General features: G+C 52.9%; 2 protein-coding genes across 2 annotated transcripts; one reads left to right on the forward strand and one right to left on the reverse strand.

Annotated features, from left to right (window-relative positions):
- Positions 1-444: 444 nt before the first annotated feature.
- On the reverse strand, positions 445-6,899 carry LOC101590959 (serine protease-like protein 51). The gene is made up of 5 exons (XM_023714634.1): positions 6,782-6,899; positions 3,334-3,526; positions 2,435-2,694; positions 860-996; positions 445-723 (listed from the first exon to the last, which is right to left on the reverse strand). The coding sequence occupies exons 1-5, from the start codon at positions 6,840-6,842 to the stop codon at positions 445-447; spliced, it is 930 nt and encodes a 309-aa protein (XP_023570402.1). The 5' UTR covers positions 6,843-6,899.
- Positions 6,900-13,017: 6,118 nt separating this feature from the next.
- LOC101591359 (serine protease 55) lies at positions 13,018-23,364 on the forward strand. The gene is made up of 5 exons (XM_023714635.1): positions 13,018-13,093; positions 13,998-14,193; positions 15,701-15,951; positions 16,755-16,897; positions 23,053-23,364. The coding sequence occupies exons 1-5, from the start codon at positions 13,039-13,041 to the stop codon at positions 23,362-23,364; spliced, it is 957 nt and encodes a 318-aa protein (XP_023570403.1). The 5' UTR covers positions 13,018-13,038.
- The last annotated feature ends 546 nt before the right edge of the window (positions 23,365-23,910 follow it).

A 23,910-nucleotide genomic window follows, 5' to 3' on the forward strand; every position in this document is an offset into this window, starting at 1 on the left:
TGAGCCTAGCCCTGGGCACAAAGGCATTTGCACTGCAGGGCGGGGGAATTCCTGGGTACAGGTCTGTGCTGGACACTGAACCCCACTAGAAGCAGAGCTGGGCACTGATGAGGTAAGAAAAAGAGACTTCCAGGGTGATATAGCCCTTAACACTTAGCCAGGCGAATCTCTGCTCCTGGACAGGGAACCCAAGGTGATCTTCCTTTCAGCACTTTCCTACACTTATCCCAAGGATATTCCCCCTTGTCAGAGTCCAGGGCTCTCCACTGGGTCCCCCATAAGCTGGTGCACCCCTTCCCAGCCCTGTGTTGGATATTTCCCCCATGGGGTCGGGTATCCAGGAGAACTGAGCCCATGCCTATCTTCCTGATGCACCTTGGTGTCTGTGGCCAGATGTGAGAGAACAGAGGGGAAGAACACTTTGACACCTTGTGACTCCATTTATCAAGTGAGCATGGCGGCAAGCAGCACCTGAGATCCCAGGCCCAGAGCTAGGAGGCCATGGGGGCTGCAGGTGAGGGAGCTCTCAGGGCTTCCAGACAGGGTGTAGGCTCTGCCTTCCTTCTGTGTCTCTTCTTGGATCCATGGAATAAACTGAGCCACAGACACAAACATGCCGGGCCTTCCCCGGGAGCCAGAGGTGAGGCCCCAGCTGAAGACGCCCACCTGGAAGAGCCTGTGGGTGCCCCAGTTAGCACACACCATGGGCGCCCCACTGTCTCCCTGGGAAGGAGAAAAGAAGCAACAGTCTGTGTGCCTCCAGGGGGGCTTCCAGCCAGAGAACACGGATGGGGCCAGGGGTCTCCCTGGGAATCTAGAGAGATGGAGCAGGTGTGAAGGGTCCCGGGGGGCTGAGTACCCAGCAGTTGCCATTGGTGTCCAGTTCCTGCCGGGCACAAAGCATCTTTGTGGACAGCTGCTGCACTCGTGTCGAGCACGCCTTCCAGCTGAGCTGGGTCACCCTCAGCTTCTGCAGCTGCATGTTCCAGGATGTGCCTGACCAAAGGAGGAAGCCAGGGAGAGAGGTTCATGTCGTTGGACCCCCTGACCAGGTGACAGCCCCAGAGGGCTGAAAGGCCATGGGTCACTTGCTCACAGATGGCCTGGCAAGGTCCCACTCAGTAGCCCCAGCAATGGCTCTTTGCTTCGTGTCTCAGCGTGAGACGTTCCTTCCCTCCAAGAGCAGCCACCAAAAGCTACCACCTAGCCTGGCCAGGGCACCAGGAGGAGCTGCCTCCACGACCCCTGTCACCTGGCAGCCAGGCTTTGCCTGTGCCGAGTGGAGAAGGGCCCAACCCCAGAATCAAGGTGTTCAGGGCCTCTACAAAGCCAACTGCAAAAACCAGGAGGACAGGAATGGACGCATCATCTGGGGGAGCAAAACAGCCCGAGGGCCTTCCCCACAGGAGCTCTTGGACTTCGGCCCATTCCACTCCTTTCCTGCCAGCCCAGGGTCCAGTGGGGCAGGAGTGGAGTCATTAGTTTCCCTGGTCTAGAGAGCCACTGGCTGGCATTATCTTAAGATGATCGATTGTGTGGGCAGCAGATGGGGGAATGGGCATTGTCAGATATCCCCTGAAGGGATGAACTAAATTTTATGGAGGAGCCATAAAAATTATCATTGCTGGGGCTGGGGAGATAGCTGAGGGGCATAAGCACCTGCCTTACAAGGCCAAGGTCCAGAGTTCCATTCCAATACCACATACATACAAAAAAAAAAAAAAAAAATATCATTGCTATCCTGTTGTGAGAGTCCCCTATGTACCCAGCTTTTCTTTATTCTACTTCACTCCAGTAACGGGTATTGAACCCAGGGCTTTTGCACTAAGCTACACTCTAGGCCCTTTTAAAATTTTTTTTATTTTGAGACAGTGTATCACTATATTACGAAGTTTCCTAGCTTGGACTTGAACCTCTGATCCTTCTGCTTGAGCCTTATCTGTCCTAAACTTTTAGTGGGGACCTTACTTGTATAATTCTAATTTAAACTATATGGCTTGCTTGATGAAGTCATATAGGTGACAAAAGATGAAGGGGAAGAAAGTGACGAGCCAAGTACAAGTACAGTAGGAGGGCGTCAGTAGGAGGGCGTCAGTAGGAGGGCGTCCCTATTATGCCAGCACTCTGGGAGGCTGAGGCAGGATTGCAAGTTCAAGCCCACTCTGGGCAAACTAGCAACTTAGTGCTGCCTTGTCTCAACAAAAACAAACAAGCAAGCTGGGGATGTAGCTGACTGCAAAGGCTCTAGGTTCCACCTCCAGCACTAACTTTGAGAAGGGGAGGGGTGTGTGTGTGTGTGTGTGTGTGTGTGTGTGTGTACAAAGGATCTTGTGCAAATTCAGATCCAAGTCTTCCTTCACCCAAAGCGTCATGCTGCTTACCCCAGGGCAGCCTAACTTGGACCTTCTCTGGGTTCCGAAGGGGAGACACATACCGTACCCATAAGCTGATACCCACTCTGCCATCCAACAGCGGTCCCAGGACACCTCCTTCCCCTGCAGGCAGATGGGCATTTTGAAGGGAGTGAACTGTACCGGCGTGGCCAGCAGCAGCAGGGCCAGGTCGCTGTCCAGGTGGGGCGGCCTGTAGTCTTGGTGGATAATGATCTTCTGCACCTGTTTTCTCTCCAAGTGGGTGTCACTGAAAGCTTTGACTCCCATGACCACAGTGACATTTACCACTGCCATTTCAAATCTGAAGAATGAATACAGAAGCCTTAGGATTAACCATAGTCAGGGGGTGTGGCGCATTCCTAGCCACATTCACAACCCAAGGAATTACAGCTGTAAATACTGAGAAATCCAGAGTAGTGGGTGTGTCCTGGTGGCCTTGGGGTGGCTAGATGTCAGGTAGATAGGGGTGGGCCCAGACTCCAGTCAGTGTCTGAGCCGGCACTCCCACCACCAGGGAACCCCTGGCCAATGGAAGGGGAATGGCTGTGTCCTCGAGAAGGGGTTGGGAGCTCCTTGGTGACTGAGTGCTGGGCTGTCCCATCAAATGCTGCACCCCCAGTACCTGGAACAGCACACAGTAGGTGCTCAAGGATTGCAAGCACAATGAACAGTCCAATGTGTTGCCTTCATAGCAGAAGGCAGGGGGCAGAAGGGAACCCCATGCGGATACTCGGGTACAAGCAGCCTACCTTGGTGCATGGTAGAGGGGGTGAAGAGGAGAGAGTGGGTGGAGAGCAGAGACTTGGGGTCCAGAGCAACTGGAACACACTAGGTCCAGAACCCGTGGGCTCCGAGGCCTTGTGCGCTACTCCAGCGCGGTGGCCCAGACAACACGAAGATGAGACGCGGTACAAGACATGATGATGGTCCAGGCACTTACAGGGTCCTTGGGAAGCAATGTGCAGCCGTGAGGACCCACCACCGATGTATGATGGAGCCTCCGCAGAGGTGCCTCCGGGCCATCTGGATACTCACTTGCCAGGGGAACTCGCCGTCCTGGACTTGCAGCAGCTCGCGGAACGGCAGCCACGAGGTGTTGAGGAAGGCTGGTCTGTAGCCACAGTGAACAGACTCTGAAAGAAGAGCCCGTGGGCACATGAGCTGTGCAGAGAAAGCCTCGGCCCATGCTGCCCACTCCTCTCCAGCTGAGGCCAGCACAAAGCCCAGTGAGGGCGAGTGAGTGGCTCCAGGGACAGCCAGAAAGCACTGGCAAATTGCACTCCCTTTATAAAGCATCCATTCCTCACTTTCTGGGAACTGAGACCCAGGAAAGAGGCCCACCAAAGAGGCCCCAGGCCATTAGGAGCCAGGACCGTGTGGTAATTTGGCCATTGAAAAATTACTATGGGCAATCACTAGCTATAACCAGAAGTAATGAAGAGTCCACCCCTCTAATCCCACAGGGGTGGAGGAGCTAAGAAAGCAAGGTCCTTTCTACCCCTAGGGCTCAAACTTACTGGAGAGCTCCGTCCTCGACACACTGGGAAATGAAAAGTCTTCTGGGTCACCCAGGTGAGAGCCCATAGTGAGGTGGAAGAACAGGGGTGCCCCTGTTTGTATCATTGGCAAACAGGGGCACCCCTGGCAGTGTGAGACCTCCCAGGGACTAAGGCAGGATGGGGTGCTGCTCAGGAAACTGTGGGGAGTCTAGTCAGACAGCAGCTAAGGACAGCAGTGGCTTACAGGTCATCCCTTTGCTGCCACTAGTAGACGTAGGTGTGACCTCACACAGGTGTGCAAAGTAGGCCGGCTCTGGAGGGCTCCAGCTCTGCTTGTTGGGGCTGTGTTTGCAGTGAATGATATGTAACTAGTAAGTTTGCAATTACAGGCTTTTGAACTAAGAAGCACCAATGTACTGGAACAACAGCAACAAAAAGTTAGGGACCAATAGACAGAGGCCACCTTGACTCGTTTATATAACCAGGGACCCTGAGGAGGGACAGGGCTGAGCTCACTAAGGGATAAGGAGCTGAGCCCCACCAGCTGTCCCCATACACACACCCTGCTGGCCAGCACACCACAGGAGCAGGAAGCAGAAGACAGACGCAGGTCAGACAGCATCAGGAGATTCCCCTGTCCCAGCAGGAGCCCTCCCATACCTCCTACCAAGAGAGCTCAGGGCGCTGGGGGCAAAGAGGAATGCTTAGAGTCCAAGACAGGTGGCAGAGGGGCTTTGGACCTGAGAGGTGATATGCTGGGGGATCCGATTTAGCAAGACCCAAAGAAGGTGTGTGGCAGGGTGGGGAGACAGGGCAGGAGCAGATGCTACACAAAATAGACAAGGGCCTGATCTCCAGCAAAAGATACCTGAAAGAATCCTGCAAGTGGTCAGCCCAGGAAAATGAGAAACAATAAAAAAGCATTTGGTACAGAAATATATATATATATATATATATATATATATATATATATATATATACTAAAATTTCCCAGGTAAAACTCTGACTTGCTTTGTTGGAATTATAAAATAACTATAAAATGACTTTGAAGAAAGATGGTTTATAAATACACACATACATACATTCATATAATACACAATACACTCAGCCTCAACCCATATGGAAACTGACCTCAATACATTGTTTTGAAACATATCCTGTAATTAGAAGAATTTTATCCAAAACACTTGGAGTACTTTCGAGTACGGTGCTGTTTTACCAGGATGAAGGAGAGGCTGACAGTCAACCTCACTATTCTACAGATCCTCACACATCAGAGTTCAGGAAACACAATAAGGCAAATCACCAGAGACCCCCGCAACTCTCCACAACTCCGAGGCGAATGCCCATGGCCCAGGCAGGCAGTGCGAAGAAGAGGCCTTCTCGGGCCAGGGTCCTCTCTCGGGCGTTCTGCAGTGCTTCTAGCTATTACGTTTATACTTACATTTGGTATCAGTTTCTTGTACAGCATAAGCTAAGGACAAGTCTTTTGTCCAAGTAGATGGAAAGGGAGGACATTGAGTAAGATGAGCCAGAAACAGAAAGAGACACGCCCAGTGCTCTCGCCCACAGCCGAAGCCAAGAGAGTTCATCTCCAAGGAGCACTAGAGGCTGGAGAGGTCAAAGGGAAGAGAACAGAGAGGGGCCTGGACGAGGGGTGGCTGGGTGACAGTTCACTGTATGCATATAATGTGCATGCAAGAAAAATAGCATTGCCATCTCATTTTAACAGATTGCGGAACCCGTCAATGCCGTGGAACCCTAGAACTCATTCCTGCTGTCCACCGTATTCTGTCACCCCTCATCCAACCCCTCTCTGTTCTCTTCCCAACTCAGGGTGGGAAGTATAACTCTAGGAAACCCTAGTCCATAAAAGTTCTGGAATAATAAACAGCTAGCACACACTGACATTTACAGTGCCAGACGCAGTTCTCGCTGCTTTACACATATGTGATCCTCACAAGCCCTAAAGTGGGCATTGTACGGAACAAATACAGACCTAGCAAGTGTCTCATCTGCAGATCACGTAGCAAGACACAGAAGGTACAGGACTAGAACACGGTCTGGCTTCAGAGTCTGTACTTCCTTGCTTTCAACAAATCTGATTAGCTTCCTAACCTTGGGATGAAAAAGCCATCCACGTTTCGAATAAAAACCTAGTGATATAATAAAAATAGGGATAAATGTGTTATGTCAACTTTTGGGCTCAGTTTGGTCCAAAAGAAAGTTGGAAGAGTACTAAAGAATTAGGAGAAAAAAATTTACAACAAAAGAAGAGGCAAAGGGCTAACATTATTACAGTTTAAAATAGTCCCGCAAATCAACTTCTAAAGCTTACCCGAATAACAAAAACTATAGGAACAGGTCATTCTTCAAAACTGAGCAGAGAAAGTTATCGATAGGCTGGGAGTGACCTGACAGCAAGTGGGTCTAAAGGCAAGCATGGCATGTTCTTGGGGTCAGGTCCATCTGGGAAGCACAAATTAAATGACATGAAACCAACTTGTGTAGATAGAAAGCCACTGTGGTCCTGCAGAAGAGTGCTGGGCAGCCCTACTCCAGGTCCCCAACCCCTCCCTGTTCGGGGCATTGGAGCCAGAAGAATCCTGCGTTTTTGTGAAGAGGGTGGAGCTGGGAGCAGCACCTTTGCTTGCTGCGTTGCCCTTCAGGTGACACTCCAGGCCCCCTCAGAGTCCAGAACACTGGGCCTAGGCCCCCCGAGTTGACTCAGGAAACGTCCCACTGAGCCATGCCCACCAGCCCACTGGCTTCCCCAGTTACACCTGCATCTCCTGAGCCCTTGGCTCTAACGTGGCACCCTCAGGACTTTCTACAGAAGAGGGGACACACCGCTCCCCGTTCTCTGCTGCAGGCTGGCCTGCCACCCACCTGGCTCATCCTGGCACTGTCCCTTGAGTGCCAAGAGTAGCGAAATTAGGAGCGAGAGCATCTTGGCCCAGAAGCCCAGGATCACCCAACCTCACCTCCAGCCTATGTGGGTGGACACCATGACAGGGCAGCTGATCCGTGAGCATCACAAGCGCACGCACAGCCGGGCCCTGGTGACATCACAGTGAGCGCTGGGGCCAGGAAGGGGGTGCGGAGCTCTTGCCCTGTCTGGTGTTCCCTCTGCAATCGTGGTGGAAGGGCTGTGTCGGGCCAGTGTTCGTCTGCGTGGTCCCCTCCAGCCCTGACACTGAGCAACCTGAGGAGTCCTCAGGGCTCACGTCTTCCCAGAATCAAAGCTTTGGGCCTCTGCGCACATTCATATATTCTCTGCAACCAGATCTCAGTGACCTCCTGTGCCTTGTTAGGAGACTTCAGTCTGTCGGCCCTCCTCAGTCTTGTTGATATAGAGGAATGAAACTCCCAACCTGAAAGGTATCCAGGATGAGTTCATGTTCTCTAAAACCAAAGAATAAATTTTAGGAACAAACAGAGGTTAAGGGTAGAATATATTTATTGGGGGAAAGAAAGTTTCTGTCTGAGGGAGGGACCGAAGGGGTACCTGTGTGGGTTGACCCCAGGAAGCTGTCTTTTCCAGGGAATTTATAGAGTAAAACCTTGGGGTAAGGCAGGTCTAAGGTGGTGGAGAACATGAGAACTAACTTAGGTGGGCATGAGGTGGGACAAAACTATGGTCACCCAAAGAGATTACAAGCACCACTGCTGAGGTAAAATTGATTAAGTCCGGGACCAAATGAGGAAGCAAGTCATATAGCAAGTGGGTATTAATATGACAGGGTCTCTCGCTGTTGGGGGTTGGGTAAATGACTCTTTGGGATCTTTCAAGGTGATTGATACCTATTTAGAATATTAATCCTGATGCCCATCCCTAGGGAAGTATGTAGCTGTGTTTCCTCTTTTGTCTTGGTCTTGAGGTGTGGCCCACAGCTGGGAGTGTGTGTCTCTTCCAAGTTGCAAAGTCACCTTGTCTTCCATCTTGTCTCCTAGAGTGCCTGGCCCTGTCTGGCCGCCTATAATATTTCTGTCTAATTTAGCTGCCTGTGGCATTGTGAGGGGCTTTGCACAGGGCAAGGGATAGAATTAAAGAGGGGCGTTTGCTAACATCTGTGCTCAAGGATACTCTGGGGCGCAACACAGAAACTACTTAGGCAGGGTAAGACCCAAAAAGAGAGCAACGTGTGACGAAGTAGCTCTGTCAGCCTCCCTCCGCTGGCTTTCCTGGAGGCCACCACCTTATCTCTCCTCAAGCACAGTCAGTCCTCTTCGCTCCAAGCAAATACGTGGTGCTTGACTGAAATACAGCCAGAAGCAGTGGTTAGCCGCAAGAGTCCCCAGGATGCGAGAACCCCAGCGATCTTCAAGGATCCCTCCTCTTTTCTCAGGGGTCAGGTATGGTCCCTGTCACTCCATTCCCAAAACATCCTCCTCATTCCCATACCCTGCCCCCTTTTATCATAGCGCTAGTGACCATCTGCCATGGCCTATGTCCGCAGGCTTTGTTCACTCTCCATCTCTCCTGCTGGGCTATAACTTTGATATGAGAGAGGGCTTTTTCTTCACTCTTCTTTCCAACTCTTAACAGTCCTTGGCACATGTTAGGTATTTAGCAAATAGTATGAATGAATGAATGAATGAATGAATGAATGAATGAATGAACGAATGCTTGAGAGTTGGAGGTTGACCTGTGAATGCCTGTGCGATATTCCAGTCCTGGCCCTGCCCCCAGGGGCCTGTATTATCGTAAGCGAGTTATACGAGGAGTTTCCCCTCCTTTAATCAAAATCATGCAAGAATTAGAAAAGAACAGATTTCTGAAGTACTATAGACTGGTGAGTTAGGCAGAAGATAGCAAGTGTGTGTGTGTGTGAGAGAGAGAGAGAGAGAGAGAGAGAGAGAGAGAGAGAGAGAGAATATGTGCAGAGGAGGGCTGGCCAAAGGCAGAGAAAGGATAACCAGGCCTTGGTCAGATAAGCAGAGGCCAGAGGGGACACATTCACAAGAACCAGGTGGGCAATTAAGTTTGGAATGTGACAAGCCCTTAGGTACCAAGCAAGGTGAGGGTGCCGCCATGACAATTTTTGCACCTACCTACGTGGAAAACATTTTCCTTCTCACCATTCTCTTTTAATAAGCCATTTGGATAGGACAGAGGCCAAGCGGCACCTGAGGACCACACTTGCTAGACCCTCAAGGCCTCCGAGGCCCCTTTCTAGTTTAAGCTTCCCTAACTCCTACGTTAACCTTAGTCTGACTCAGAGTGGTCTGGGTTGGCTCATTGTTTGGCATAAAAACATCTAACGAAAAGTCCCCTGGTGACCTACTTTCAGGGCCCCTCCTGTCTACTGGGAGCTCTTTCTTGCTTCTTACTAAACATTCCTCCTGCCTCCTTTGTCCTCACGTTCATTCTTTGGCGGTTTGAGACATGGCCCCAGGCCGTGCTGTCACAGAAGCACAGAGTGGAGCCTCCCTCAGAGCTGGGCTGAGGCTTGGGAACCGACGGGTCGGCCTGGCTCCTCAGCCTGTCTGTGGCCTTTCCTGTGCCCGAAACACCGGAGGGGTCTCCTGGCCCAGTTTCTGTGACTGCTCCACAGCTTCCAGGTGGCAGCAGGGTACTTACACTTTATACACGACTTTCAGAAGTCAACAGTATGCCTCGGGATTCACCTATGTTCTCGCACACATACAAACTTTGTTGTATTGCTGTATAAAATTAGACTGAATGAAGGTGCCAAAAATTTAAGCCTTATTTTACAATTGAAGAGCATTTGGGTTGATCCAGGTTTTTGCTAACACTGGACAGTGCTGCTATGAATATTCTTGCTTGGACTTTGTAGACTATGTGTACGAAGGTTCCTCTAGGTTACTCCACAGCAGGAAGATGTGGACTCACGGGCCTTGTGACTTCAGAATTGTGAAAAAGGAGTACATTAAGTTTCATTTTGTACGCACCAATTTTACCTTTCACCAGTGCTGTGCAAGTGTTAAAATCATCACTGATTCTGCTGCACGTGGCTGAAGGTGAAATTGGCCATCCGTGTGAAGGCAGGGCAAGGCCGCAGTGCCTTACGTGGTCAAACTACCATGGCTTGAGATAAGTATCCTGCCTGGACAATTAGTCGCTAGGCAACCTTGTGTCTTGTGATGCTAACTTTGTGAGACTGTAAAGAAATGCCCTTCTGGTGCTGGTTAGGTCCTTTACCCATCAGGCAGAGGTCTTCCCCCGACCTCAGCTATTATTCTTTGTGTCTATTTTCTAAATCCCCTGTCCTTTTCTCCTGGGGACCAGCAAGAGACCAATAAGTCCCTACAGATTCTTATTTTCAAATTTTGATTTTTCTGATAGGCATAAAACACTATAAATAAAATTGATATGTTCATGTTTATTGTATATAAAGAAAGTAATGGCAAACACAAACTCCTTGGCTAGAAGGAAGTCATGGGACAAACCACTTCACTGCTCCTCCTCCTGGGGCTTCACTTAGAAGCCGAGAGGGCCAGATGGCAAGATGACCTCTGACGTCGCCATTGGGTACTGGAGCTAAGTGTGGGGCCATGAGCTGCCACGGACTCCAAATACAAGGGGGGTGGCTAAGGTTGTGACCTGGCCACAAAACGTCTCCTCTGCATTGGTCACGTGCTGACAGGTGCCTGCCCAGGCCTGGGAGTCAAGGCTATTGTAGGCTTTGTAGAGAGATACAAGGAGTAGCTCCAAGGGAAAAGCAGCCTGCCCGAAGCCCTCACAGAAGTGGTGAGGCAGGGACTGGCTTGAACACTTGCCTTCAGAGGCACATCACTAATGCAGTGTGCAGACCATCCTCTGCACTGTGGACAGGGGACACCTTCTGGGAACTGTGAGTCCCAGTGAACACCAGAGAGGAGACAGGGTGTATCGTTCCCAGGTCTCCGTGCCTGCTAGACCCTGATGAGAGCTCTGTGCCCGCCAAGTCCTAGTCCAGAGGTGGCCATGCAGATCGCCTGCTTGCTGGCAATGTCTGCCCAAGCTGGGCCATGACAGCAGAGGGGGTGGGCGGCTTGAGGCAAGGGTTCACAGGGGCTGTCCAGAAAACCACTGTACTGGAGAAGCCGCAGTCTGTCCTTGGAGACAGCCCTTCGGTAAAAGAGCCTCTTAAGGCAAGGCCACTGCAGCATCTAAACAGGAGTGATGCACTGACTGGGGCAGAAACCCAGCTTTGTGTTCTTCACTGACCTTTTGACGCCATGCCCTGGGATGGTCTGTCCTGTTCAGATAAGAAAGCTCGAGGAGGCCTTGTGGCTGTGCTGATTATTCTTGGAATCATCCTACAGCCACGACTATGGCCAGCTGCGCTTATCCTAGTAAGCTGACGCCAACTCAACCTGGCATTCAGTTCCCTCCTTGCCAGGCTGGCTCTGCCCGCTTCCCCCAGGGCTTGGGTCAGGGTTGATGGGAGGCACAGGCTGGGGTGAGCCAGCGTCAGCTCATCGTCCTCCAGGCCTGGCAGACGTGGAAGACCGGGTTTCGGGTGGGGTTTTCATCGGCTCTTTCATGCTCCCTGCTGGCCCACAGGGCTGATCTGTGTGAGCAGGTGGCTTCAACTTTCTCAGTCCTTGAGTGTCTGACTGTGCATCCAGCCCTCCTCCTTCTATGGCCCTCTCGTCCCTGCAGGAAGCCCGTGGCATAGAGTCCAGGGCCACCCCCAGCATCTCTCCCTGAGCAGCCCCAAGCAGTCTCAGGACAAATGCTGGCATCCAGGTTGGCCGCCATCTGGAAGCGCTCCTCCCACAGCCACAGCGGTCACAGCCCTGCCAAACTATACCCCCCCCCCATTTCCCAGGGGTGGTCAGACTTGGATCCTCAGAGGATCTGGTTGACATCTGGGAAAGGCTGGGAGAAGGCGCCCACCCGGCTCCCTGCCCTTCCAGTCTCTTCTAGAGCTTTAGAGTCTGCAAGGCAGAGCCTGGAAATCAGCACCAGCACTACCTGGTAAGACAGAGGCATCGTTTAACATGAAAGGCAGGTGGCATGATCGCCTTGTTAGTGTGATTGTGTGGCAAATGCCGCATGGGGCATATGTAAAAGTCTCTTGTTAATCAGAAACTCAAACTTGCTCTGTACTTTATTTGCTGAATCTGTCCTAATCCCGCTGCACACCATGGTCAGAGGACCCCTGGCCAGCACTTCCATGATGTCACCAGGAGAAGGCCCCTGGCAACAGTCCCTGCACTGCTTGTCCCCTTCTGTGCCGCCTTTGGTTTCGAGTTCCTGCAGTTCCCCCCAAAAACACTGAAATTGCTCTCCCATCTGTCCCCTAGACTTGTCCTAAGATGGGCAGCAGGAAACCCAGGGCCCAGCTAGCGAGCCACCTGAGGGCCAGGAGCTAGAGTGAATGGTGAGACCAGGGCCAGGGTGCAGGCGCATTGAGACCACCACCCCTCAGGCCAGGACAGCCTGTGGAGAGGGGAGCCATTAACCGGGGTACGCAGGGCTGACACCATCCCGGATCCACTCAGCAGGCAGTGCTCATCCAGGCAGAGGGGATGCTGGGTGGCCAGGAGAGGCTGTGTCCAAGGAGCCACCACTGGGAACTAGAGAAGATCAGGGAGCTGGAGGTAGCCAGAGCCACATCCTCAGTGGCAGAAGGGGCCTCCTGGTCACCTGGCCACACCTTGGACTTCTCCAGGCAGCACTAAAGGGAAGGAGTCCAGGAACACACAGAGGCTGGGACTGCTGGCTGCCTCCTGTGGCCTTGGGGCCCAGCCAGCGGCCACATGGCTGAGTCAGGCCTGGGGCTGCAGGTCAGAGTCCCCGACCCATGCAGGGTATGTCAGGAGAGGCAGTGTTCCTGGGGCTCCTCCTGTCCAGGTCCCCACGTCTCTGTCTCACCCTGCCCAGAGAAGCCCAGGGAAGAGAAGGACATGGACCTTGCAGAAGGGTTGGGAGTGGCAGAGGCCGGAAGTAGGGTGGCCAAGGACACCAGGTGAAAGTGGGTGATCCCAGCTCAGCCAGAAGGCGGCCCAGATCAGAAAGCCTTCCCAGACTGTGCTCTGGGGGAATCATCTTGAAAACAAGCAGTGGGAAGAATCTGCCTGACCTGACCCATGGCCTTTGTGACATCGCAGTCACCTGGGCCTTGAGAGGGTAGCTGTCAGGCTGGGCCCACTGCCCCAGCCCCGGCCCCAGCGCCCCTGCACAGCCCAGCATGCTCCTGCTCCCAATCCTGCTGCTCATGCCCCAAGCCCAGGCCGCAGACTTCAGTATGTGAACTCCTCTCCCCGGGGCCACAGCAGCTTTCTGGGCAGGGCTGGGTGGGACAGTCACATCCTTTAGTGTCCTCAGTAGGGACATCAGGGCCCTGGCTCAGGATCAGCTCACTGGCCACCAGGAGGCCCACTCATGAGAGCACAGATGGCAGTGGAGTGTTCCAGGCCATGCCTCCTCAATGCCACTTCTCCTTTTGGGGGGAGGGAGGCCCCCTTGGTCCCAGGGGCCCTTGCACTGTGCCACATTCCCCGCCCTCTAAAATTTTTATTTTTTATTGAAACAGGGTTTCACTAAGTCGTTAAATTGCCCAGGCTGGGCTCAAACTAGTGATTCTCCTGCCTCAGCCTCCCACAGGGATGAGCTGACAGGCCTGAGCCTCCATATGTGGCTGTCACTTCTCTTTCCTCCAGCAGACAGCCCAGCAGCCCCAGCTGGCCAAGGTCCAGGGTGCTCTGTCCTCGTGGGCGGCTCCCCCAGCTCCCTACCCGCCAGGGAGCAGTCAGCAGGCTGCACGGTGCCTCCCTCAGCCTCCCGCTCCATCCCCCAAGTGCCTTTGATTAGCTGGGGTCTCTTTGGCGCATCCAGGACAACCCCTTAATCTGGTTAGCAACCTAAATTCCATCTTCCCAAGTGCATGATGCCTTGTGAGGGAAAAACACTCAGGTCCTGGGGCACAGCCCTGAGAACTGGGGCCCAGCCACCCTGGGCTGGCTGGGGTCAGCATTTTCAATGCTTTTCCCCCCACAGCCGCAAGCTCTGTTGGCTTCCTGGGGCCACCAGTGGCACCTGTGACCAGACCAGAGCAGGAACAGGGATGTCTGTGGCCAAGCCCCCCTTCGGCCCTGCTGGCCTTGCGGGTGCTGACACAGCTCCTCCTCCTACTCTCTTCCATCCCAGCAGGATGTGGCGAAAGACCCATTTTCGAGGGCAGGACTCGGTATTCCCGGATCATTGGGGGGACGGAGGCCGAGGAGGGCGAGTTCCCGTGGCATGTGAGTATTCAGGTGGCCAATGAGCACATGTGTGGTGGCGCCATCCTCAGCGCATGGTGGATTCTCACAGCTGCCCACTGCTTAAACTTCGAGGAGATCGCGTGAGTACACAGGCCCTGCAGCCAGCGCTTCTGCCAGGGCGTCCCAGGGCCCCCAGATCTGACTGCCTGGAGGGAGCCAAGCACTGTCCCCTCCTGACTTGGATGGGACACGAAGAACACTCCCACCCCTCAGCCCCAGCCTGGGGCCACTGGGGCCACTGACTGAGACTGGGCTGGGAACAGAGTCTCTGGCTGCCCTGAGGTCAAGCAGCACCTGAAGTCAGATGGGCCAGAGGGCACCGTGGTCACCCAGTGCTCCTAGGAGGGAATCGTAATACCGGGAGGACCAGGCCATCTGCAGGCAGAGGATTTGCTAACCATGTGCCAGTGACCCCGCTAAGCCATCCCCTGTGCTAGCTCCTTTAATCATGCGGTGGCCATCTGGGGCAGGTGGAAGCAGTAATGTGGTCTCATGGGTGTGGAGTCGCGGTCTGGTGAAGTCAGAAAGTCCACTCGAGTCATTGGGCCAGGAGAGAAAGGAGGATTTTAATCCTGTGCATTGAACTTTACCTCCTCAAGACAGCTGGAAAATACCCAGAAAGCTGGCTTTGAGGGCGGAATCAAATCCCTGTGGACAGAGCTGTGGATGTGCTCAGTGGTAGAGCACTTACCCAGCATGCATGTGGCCCTGAGTTCAATCCCTGGCACTGGAAGACAAAACCCAACGGTGCTCTGCCCCAGCAAAAGAAGAGCCTTCCCTAAGCACATTCGTCATGTGGTAGAGGGATTGGCCCCGGGAGCTGCTGGCCACCTGGCCTGGAGCAGTCCCCTCAGCGCCTCACCCCGGAAGGGCCTTCTCGTCCGTGGCAGGACCAGATTCAGCTCTGCTCCTGGACCTCTGACTGGCCGGTAGACCGAGTGACACAAGCAGTATGGGCAATGCACGTGGTCACTCAGGCATGTGACCTGGCGGCCACTTGAATCTGCCAGGCCTTCCTCTGTGGGTTCTGCTTCTCCAAATGGAAGACTGTCTGCTCTGTCCTGTGTTGGTGTCTCATTCCCTGAGAGTCCAGGCCACTCTGCCTTGCTTTGCCCTCTCTCTCTGTCCCTCTGTCTCTCTCTGTCTCTGTCTCTGTCTCTCTGTGTCCCTCTGTCTCTCTCTGTCCCTCTCTCTCTGTCTCTCTGTCTCTGTCTCTGTCTCTCTCTGTCACTGTCTCTTTCTCTCTGTTTCTCTCTCTGTCTCTCTCTGTCTCTGTCTCTGTCTCTGTCTCTGTCTCTGTCTCTGTCTGTCTCTCTCTCTCTGTCACACTGTCTCTTTCTGTTTTTCTCTGTCTCTGTCTATATCTGTCACTCTCTCTTTCTTTCTGTCTCTGTGTGTGTCTCTCTCTGTCTCTGTGTGTGTGTTTCTCTCTCTCAATCCTCCCATCTTCTGAGCAACAGGCCCCATAGCTCTGTCCTAAAGGTCCCTAGAAATACATGGGATGTAGGTTAGAGGGTTGAATGACTTCTGTGCACTTTTGTAACTTCCTTCCTGTCCTCCCTTTCTCTGGTTTTCTGCCCCCACCAGCCCCAAAGAACTGAACGTGGTGGTGGGGACCAACGACTTAACCAGCCCGCACATGGACATTAAGCAGGTCACCAAGATCATCCTTCACAAGGACTACACGCGAGCCTACATGGACAGTGACATCGGCTTGCTGCTGTTGGCCTCACCCATTGAGTTCAACGGCCTGAAAGTGCCCATCTGTTTGCCCCCCACACCCAGTCCCATCAGCTGGCACCAGTGCTGGGTGGCAGGATGGGGACAGACCAATTCAAGTACATGACACGTGCTTCTCAGGAGAGCTGCTGGGAAAGAGCCATGTGGTGGGAGGAGAGAGGAGAGCACAGAGGCGGCGTGGGGGGGGGGGGCTTGGGCCCTCACACCCACAGGGCATGCATCCCTGAGGCCCAGCTGAATGCACAGCCTCCTTTGCTTAATGGGCAGAGCTCATTTCCAGAGCTTAGCAGAGCATTGTGAGTGAAGCTTGGGTTCTGGCTGCAAGGAGTTCTTGAACCTAGAAGCAGATGGGGACCACAGAAGATTAAAACCCCTCAGTAAGGGCAAGTGTTCTGAAACTTCTGTGTGCTCAGAGTTCATGAAGAAGAAAAGTCTGGGCAAATTACTGACACCTGCAGGGCCGGCCCACAACCCCCTGAAGTCTCCTCTAAAGAGCACTGGCCAATACACCTTTGTGTATTTTTACTAGGGTGCAAACCGGCTTCACATGACCCTTGGGGTGGGGGAGCTGTGTGCCCGCAATAAGCAGTAGAAAGAGGAAAACAAATTGATGGGGAGGATGGTGCAGGAAATAGTCACTAGCTGGGGTCCCTGAGAACCAGAGTCAGCAGGTCTGGTGGGAGTCAGGCCTTCCTGGGGGAGAGGCGAGGTTCTGAAGGAGAGGAGGGGTCCAGAGGGACCCAGCAGGCAGACGTGCCTGGGAAAGTGCGGTTGCCAGGTGCTCCTGGAGCCTCAGAGAGCGAGACCACGAGGGGTGTGGGTGGCAGTCAGGTGGGGGCTGTCAGCCCCATGGAGACCGGGCTCCTGGTGGCTTTCTAATGTCGCTTTTTCTGTGGTCCAGCTGAAAAAGCCTCCATGACGAACGAGCTGATGAAAGTGCCGATGGTCATCATAGACTGGAAGGAGTGTTCCAAGCTGTTTTCAAAACTCACCAAAAACATGCTGTGCGCCGGGTACGAGAACGAGAACTACGACGCCTGCCAGGTACCGCGCTGCTCTCTCTGTGGGGAAGAGGCGGGCAAGGTCCTGGAAATGCGCGGGGATCAGGGCCGGGGCTGGGGCCCGGCAGGGGCAGCAGCGTCTGGGTGCCGCGCACAGCAGCCTTCCGGGGTCAGTGGGCTGCAACCGCAGTGTCTCTGCTCTTCCGAGACGTGAGGTAATTCCGGCTCCGTCACTTTCCCACTGCTAGGAACGTCTACAGAGCAAAAGGCCAGCAAGGACTTGAGGGCCAAACAAGGAGTCATTTTCACGCATCATTTCAGCAATCCTAATAGAGCACAACAGGGGGTCCTGGGTCCTTACCTCAGCGACCCCACAGTCTCCTGGGCAGGGAGTGTGTGACAACCAATATACAGGTGCTGCAGGTGGTTTGCACTGAACCAAAGTTGCAAATGAACACAAGCATCTTAAAATCCCTTTTGATTGCTCACTAGAAAAATAGAAGTTCAGAGTTTAGCTCCCTCTGGCTCCAGAGATGGATGATAACTGGCACTTAAGCTCAGAGATGATCTCCGTCCTGGGAGAGGTCACTTGATGAAAGCTAGGGGCCTATTCACCGGTGGCCAGTGACTCACATCACGGAGGTGATGAGAACCTACAAATACAGTGTGGAATGATATGTGCAGAGACAGGTGGGCCACCCACAAAGGAGAATCCATTACTGGTAGTTCAAAGAGCCTGGCAGTTTTCCCGGCTGGGCTGTAAGATGGGTCCTTGGGAGCCGCTGCTGGGATGGGGTTGAAGCAATTAGGCAGAAGAGAAAGGCACAGGGATCTGAGGTCAGCAGCAGCAGGGCCAGCACCACACACCAGGCCCAGAGGGAGCCCCAGGTGTGAACCCTGGGGGGACCAGAAGGACAGCTGGAAGGACAGCAGGAATGAATGTCACCCTAGCCTCATGTTTTCTTCACTTTCCGATCCTCCTTCCAGGAGCAGGCACACTCCTTTCTGTCCCTTTCACTCTGTGAGCCAAAACCTGTATGGAGGTTGCCGGGGGGAAGCTGTGGGTGGGGGGAGAGGTACGCCCCCTCCGAAGGGCGGCAGGGGCATCCTGGCAGCCACAGGGGTGTTCTGTCTCCTGATGGTGTCAGTCTTGGAGACCTGATTGTGATATTGTAATTATACAGTTTCGAAAGATATTACCGGGGAAATTGCAGGGACCCAGAATCTCTGTTATGTACTCTGTTACTTTATTGCAACTGCATAAAGCCCACAGTTACCTCAAACTAAGATGCTCCACTTTGAGGGTCACTTGGAGTAGCACAGTCAAGCCAAATGGAAGTTCAAGCCTGCCCGTGGCCAGCATTGCTCTCTGGAGGACGAGGGTGCGGGCACACATCCGAGGCACCACAGGAGTTGTGCTCCTCTCCGTCTCCTGCCCCCAGATCCAGCACACATGTGCATTTGGACCTGAAGTCCCAGGGCCCCACTCAGGGCCCAGCCCATGACACAAGTTGAACAAATGTTCCTCAAGTAACCCAGCCCAGGCAGCCAGCTGTCCAAAGCTGTCAGTAGAGCAGCCATGGAGGGAGGTCTGCCCGGGAGAAATCCTGAAGCCCTGAGCGTGCAGGTGCAGCCCGGGTTGCGGGTGGTGCGGGGCACTGGACTCCGGACAGCTTGGTCGGGGGCTGTCCCGCTTCCCCACGCTTAGGCTGCTTCATAACCTCACACTTACCGTGCACTTCATTTGTATCATTATCCAGTTCACCCTAATGCAGGATCAGTGGGAGCCCTGAGCTTGTTCTCTTGCCACTAGATGGTCCCGTCTTGGGAGACAGTGGCACCCAAAGAGAGTTACTTATGCCCATTCTACTCCGCAATCTTGTCTTGGTTGATGTCACTGCAGAAACTGTGCTTCCTGAAGACAGGAAGCAGGACATGGGAGCAGGCCTTGAAGTGCTTCTGTGGAAATCTCAGGATATTCCTCCTTAACTGTAATCCAAAACCTAGGGAGATTTGACGCCGTTTCAAACATTCTTTTAAGACCACTAGCATTTGCAGTTGTAGATAACTGATCCTCTTCTACTACAAAGTCTACTCACCTGGCATATTGACAAGTGTGTTGTGGATCCATTCCTCCCCAGGCTAGGAACCTTTTGTGGTTGGAAGTAATGCTCAAGCTACTTTGAAAGCTGAAGTAGGAATTCCTGCAGTAGCTAGGAGAAAGAAGGTACCGACTGGTGCAGCCTCTTGCAAAATCCCTGCTAATGCCGACACATGTCAGGCATCCCAGTGTTCACTCGTCCGCCCTCATAACTCCAGCTTGGCTTTGAATGCATCCACCTTCTCTGTCAACTTGAGCACAGTTGTTGCTCCCTGAAGTGACATATTGAATTCACTGATTGGGTTGAATATGTCACATGAGTAAGCAAGTTTTATAAGCCATGATGTGCCACTGAAATGCACTACCAGAAACTATTTTTCCCGAAGAAATTTCTGGAGTAGCTCTCATAACTGCAAAACTTTGGCCAGCAATCTACACGTATGTATGTATGTATGTATGTATATAAGTATTTATTTTGGCACTGGGGATCAAACTCAGGACCTTGCACTTTCCAGGCAGGTGCTATGCTGTTGAACCATTTCCCTGGCCCCATCTACCTTTAGAAAGCTGTCTACTTCTGTGTACCAGGGAAGATGTGTGTGCACCGCTTACATCTCCTCACAGAGTTGCCAGAAGAGCTCTGCGCTAAGAGTATTTACTTGGATGATGTTGATCATTTTAATCACATTCTGCAAGACAGCAAGTTCAGGTGACCTTTTCTGGCTGGCCAGCTTTTCTCTATGGATGACCAGGGTGCAGGCACACACCCAGAAGTGACTTATTTGATCCATGGAGTGAAATCAGAAAGCAGCCTTCTCATGGCAGCCTCTCTGTCCGGGCACGCACCAACACCAATTGGTCAATCCAGTTTTCCTGATAGGTAATCGTTCAACAATTTGAACATTTCTTCAGCTGTGCTCTGGGCTGGCAAGAAAAATGCACAGAACCAATCCTGAACACTTGTGCACAGCTTCCTGAAAAATACACGACACAAAAGCAAGCATCACTGCCTCATTGTCGACACTGGTAGACTCACCAGCCTGGATTGTGTACCACTGACCCATTAATCCTCTCTACCAGCTGGTCTCACTGTCCTCTGCCATTTCATCAGCCTGCTGCTGGTGCTAGTGGAAAGAGGAATGTAGGCCACCTTTTTGCTTCTCCTACTAGCAGCAGACCTGATCAACTCGTCACCAATAGTAAAGAGCTTCTTAGTTTTAGCAATGCAGTTAGCCACTGAGGATGATGTCCTCAGGCACACGCCCTTGATGAAGCAGCGGCTTTCAGAATTGCTCCTTTTCTTGGTGCTCATGTTTCTGTCCTTTGGTGAGCTCCAAAGCCTTGTCTTTTAATGTGAGGTGCATGGTCAGTTTCGCAAGTTCCATGGTCCTATTGGGTAGCTGTTTGCCACGCAGAGTGGCACCTCGGTTCATGAACTTAATTCATCCTGTGACTCTGGAAAAGTTGGACATGCTCCTATTCATGTGGGAAACATGGCTGTGGTCATGTTTGTCACCTGATACAGAGCTCACAAAGAGTGTTGTCAAATGCTTCCGTTTGCAAACCAAACAGGTACCACTGTAGTATACAAAGAGGGCTTGGAGGGTGCAGATCACCTGTTGCAATGAACCTGCTGTTAGGTAGGGCTCTTGGTGTTCTCTTTTAAGTGCACTTTGTTTTTGTTGGCTATCACAGAGTCTTCTGCTCTCTTGGCATTGTGTTGTCCCCTATTCCCAAAGACCTTCTCCAGTGACATTTGGGCTTTACTCATTTAGCAGTGGGTTTACCAAAATTGTGACTGAGACTATTATGCAGTGGAAAAAAGAGGCATGGCAAGTAAAATAATGGCCAGCTCACACACGCACTAGAATAAATGTCAAATTCTGGCTTAAAACCTGGCACAGACGCAGATGTATAATTGAAGTGCATCAATTCACTTCCCACTATGAAGTCTGCCATGAGATGTAGCTTGCTACTTGCCTCTCACTGCTGGGGTTTTGATAGGTGGTCACAAACAGTTGATTTAGTATGGTCTCCCTGCAGTCCGACCTCTCTGCCGATGTTGGTCTGTATTTATGGCTCCTCCCCAGGACTAGCATCACTGCCTCAGCCTCACCTCAGATCACCGAGTGCTAGCTTCTCATTAGGACCACACAGCCTAGATTCCACACATGCATGGCCACAGTAGGGTGTGCATGCCACGAGAAGCTAAACTCTGCCGTTGATCTGACAAGAAGTAGAGCTCAGGCAGTAATTTCAGGTATGGGGAGAAACGGGAAGTACACATAAAGTTTTACCTGCTACTAACAGGGTACAGACACTCGCGGGTTCCTACTATAAACAGTTCTTCCTCTGTTATATATAGATTTTGGTGGGGTATTTTGTTTTTGTTTTTTTGTACCAGGGATTGAACTCAGGACCTTCTGTTTGCCAGGCAGGCACTTATGCCACTGCGCTGTCTCCCTGGCCCTATATATGGAAATAAATAACAAATTCAACAGTTAAAAGATTTTTATAACATTTATGCCTTTGTTATAACCACATTCATGGAACAAGTGGTTTGAGTGGAAAGGCAGTCGGTCACTTTCTTGGCCCACAACTCCATACAGCACACACTCACATGACACAGGCAAGAGAGAGGCAGCATTCTGTACCAGAAAGGGCCAGGGCTTGGGCGTCCTCGGGCAGGGGATACCCTCATCTGTGGCCCCAACCCTTCTGCTCGGAGATGCCTTCCACAGTGGAGCTAAACTGCACTCAAACACACTTGCTCTTTTCCAATCCTGCACTTTGCTCCTGTCCTCTGTAGCCTGAAATCCTGGACTCTGTCCTCACTGTCCATTTGTGACTGTCCCCTATGTGTCTGTCCTATCCATCTCCCTCCCTTTCCCACCACTCTTGTGCTCTGGTTCTGGCTCCCATGGTTTCCCATCCTCTCAACTGTCACCCTCCCACCCCCTGCCTGGCAACCCCCAAGCAGCCCCACACTCACCTTGCCAGGGTCCCGATCTCCACAGCTCCGGGCTTGGAGACCCTTGTGGAGCTCTCCCCCCTCGCACCCTGCTCTGCGTCTCAGCCGCACTCTCCCATCATGTCCCACACGTTGTCCTGTGCCTTCCAGTGCATCTCCCTTGCTGGAACAGGACGTGTCGTGTCCCCTGAGACTGGCACTTAGTTTTTCTTCAGTGAAGGTTTGTTAGTGCTCAAACTCTTCTGACCCTGAACATACTAACTTCAAAGTGGGAGTTAGGATAACTGCTCACAGAGCTGAGATGAGCTCTTCCTCCCCTGCTGGAGCCCCTCACACTGCCCATTGCTCCAGTTGCCATGTGCGGTCACAGCTTGGCTCCTCTCCCTAGAGAGAGACCTCTGGCAAGGCTGTCATTGCTCAGGTGAGAGAACAGCATCACCAAGTTGAAAAGGTGAACGGGGGCTTTGGCATCAGAAAACCCTGGCTTCCAGCACTGGCCTGGCGACTGGGACCTCAGCAAGCCCTCCCTCCTCCTTGAGGCTCACTGACACTCGCCCATTAAAAGGACAAAAGGGAGCCATGGCGGTGGATGCAGTGCATGGCGTGGTCATGCACTGGCGCATCATCAAACATTGTAAGGCCCCGACCCACAGGGCGGCCTCGCATTCGGGGAAGCTTAGCCATGTGTCCCTTGCAAACAGCTCATCAGAAAATTAAGAAGAGAATGCCATTCTCCCCCTTCCCAAGACACATCCTGGAAGAACACCCAAGAGGACCCTCTGGTGACTCCCACAAGGCTCCTATGTCTCCTGCCCTTTCCAGGGCCTCTGACTGAGGAAACCACGGTGGAGGAGCTGGCTTCGCTCACCAAGCCTCTGTCTTCCCTTCCCTGCACACCCTGGCCCCTGCCTGACTCTGTGCTGCCCCCCAACAGCACCAGAGCCAGCCTGACCACAGCACCCCCCCACAGTGCCAGGCTGGGGTGGGTGCCAGTGGCACTGAAGGAATGTGCTCTGGCAGTCTGCGGCAGGGAAGGTGATGGATCCCCTCTGTTCTTGCGCTGTGCCTGGCCTCTGTGGCCAGCTGAGGGACTGACTGGCTACTGACCTGTGTTCTCTGCCCACAGGGTGACAGCGGGGGGCCCCTCGTCTGCACCAGAGATGCCTCAGGCAGTAAGTGGTACCAGGTGGGCATTATCAGCTGGGGCAGGAGTTGTGGGCAGAAGAACACCCCAGGAATATACACCCTCTTGGCCAAATACGTCCGCTGGATCAAGAATGTGACGCAGCTGGAGGGAAGGCCCTATAGCCTTGAGGCACTGAGGAATTCTCCGAAACAGCCGCTTCAGTACTCCAGAACCTCAGCAAACCCCATGCCCTGGCTCCTGCCCTGCCTCCTGCCCTGCCTGTTGCTCAGAGCTCTTTTCAACTGGTATTAAAGCAGGTGCAAGTCCCTCGCGAAAGCTGATGCCCAGGCAGGGCTCAATCTTCCTTCTCTATGTAGCCCATGGCGGTCTACCATTCATGATCCTCCTGCCTTAGCTTCTTGAGTGCTAGGACCACAGACACGCACTGCCACCACACCTGCTTTCTGTCTTCTTTGGAGCACTTCTTTTGCTCTGGCATTACAAGATGCTAGAAGAAGCAGATGTCTAATTGTGAGCTGTGCAAATCCTCAGTGTGTTTGGTTCTGAGGAAGCAACTGGATGAGCCCTTACACCAAGAGGAGCGGCCTCCCTGCTGCATGCTGTAACCCAAGGCTTGTCCCAGGACGCTAGACTGCCCGCCCCCCGGCAGCAGAAGAACCTGGCAGAACTCACGAGCATGCAGCACTTACGACCTGAGCTGCCGCATGGGCAGCCCCAGCCCCTGCCTGCTCTGTGCCCAGGTGCTGTTGATGTGTCCCAGGGTAGAACTTCTGGTGCCACGGCCACAGAGGGCAGGAGAGGAGGGGATGGGCTCAGATGCTACTGGTGTGAGCCTTG

This window comes from Octodon degus, unplaced genomic scaffold, assembly GCF_000260255.1.
Source record: "Octodon degus isolate 3935 unplaced genomic scaffold, OctDeg1.0 scaffold00036, whole genome shotgun sequence".
Lineage (NCBI taxonomy): Eukaryota > Metazoa > Chordata > Mammalia > Rodentia > Octodontidae > Octodon > Octodon degus.

Bases quoted from the DNA above. Each gene is read 5' to 3' on its own strand.
- LOC101590959 (XM_023714634.1), bottom strand. From the start codon at position 6,842: ATGCTCTCGCTCCTAATTTCGCTACTCTTGGCACTCAAGGGACAGTGC. The intron at 2,695-3,333 runs GTAAGTGCCTGG...TTCATTCTTCAG, and splicing joins CATTGCTTCCCAAGGACCCT to ATTTGAAATGGCAGTGGTAA. The intron at 997-2,434 runs GTATGTGTCTCC...TCCTTTGGTCAG, and splicing joins GGTATCAGCTTATGGGTACG to GCACATCCTGGAACATGCAG.
- LOC101591359 (XM_023714635.1), top strand. From the start codon at position 13,039: ATGCTCCTGCTCCCAATCCTGCTGCTCATGCCCCAAGCCCAGGCCGCA. The intron at 13,094-13,997 runs GTATGTGAACTC...CTTCCATCCCAG, and splicing joins AGCCCAGGCCGCAGACTTCA to CAGGATGTGGCGAAAGACCC. The intron at 16,898-23,052 runs GTACCGCGCTGC...CTCTGCCCACAG, and splicing joins AGAACTACGACGCCTGCCAG to GGTGACAGCGGGGGGCCCCT.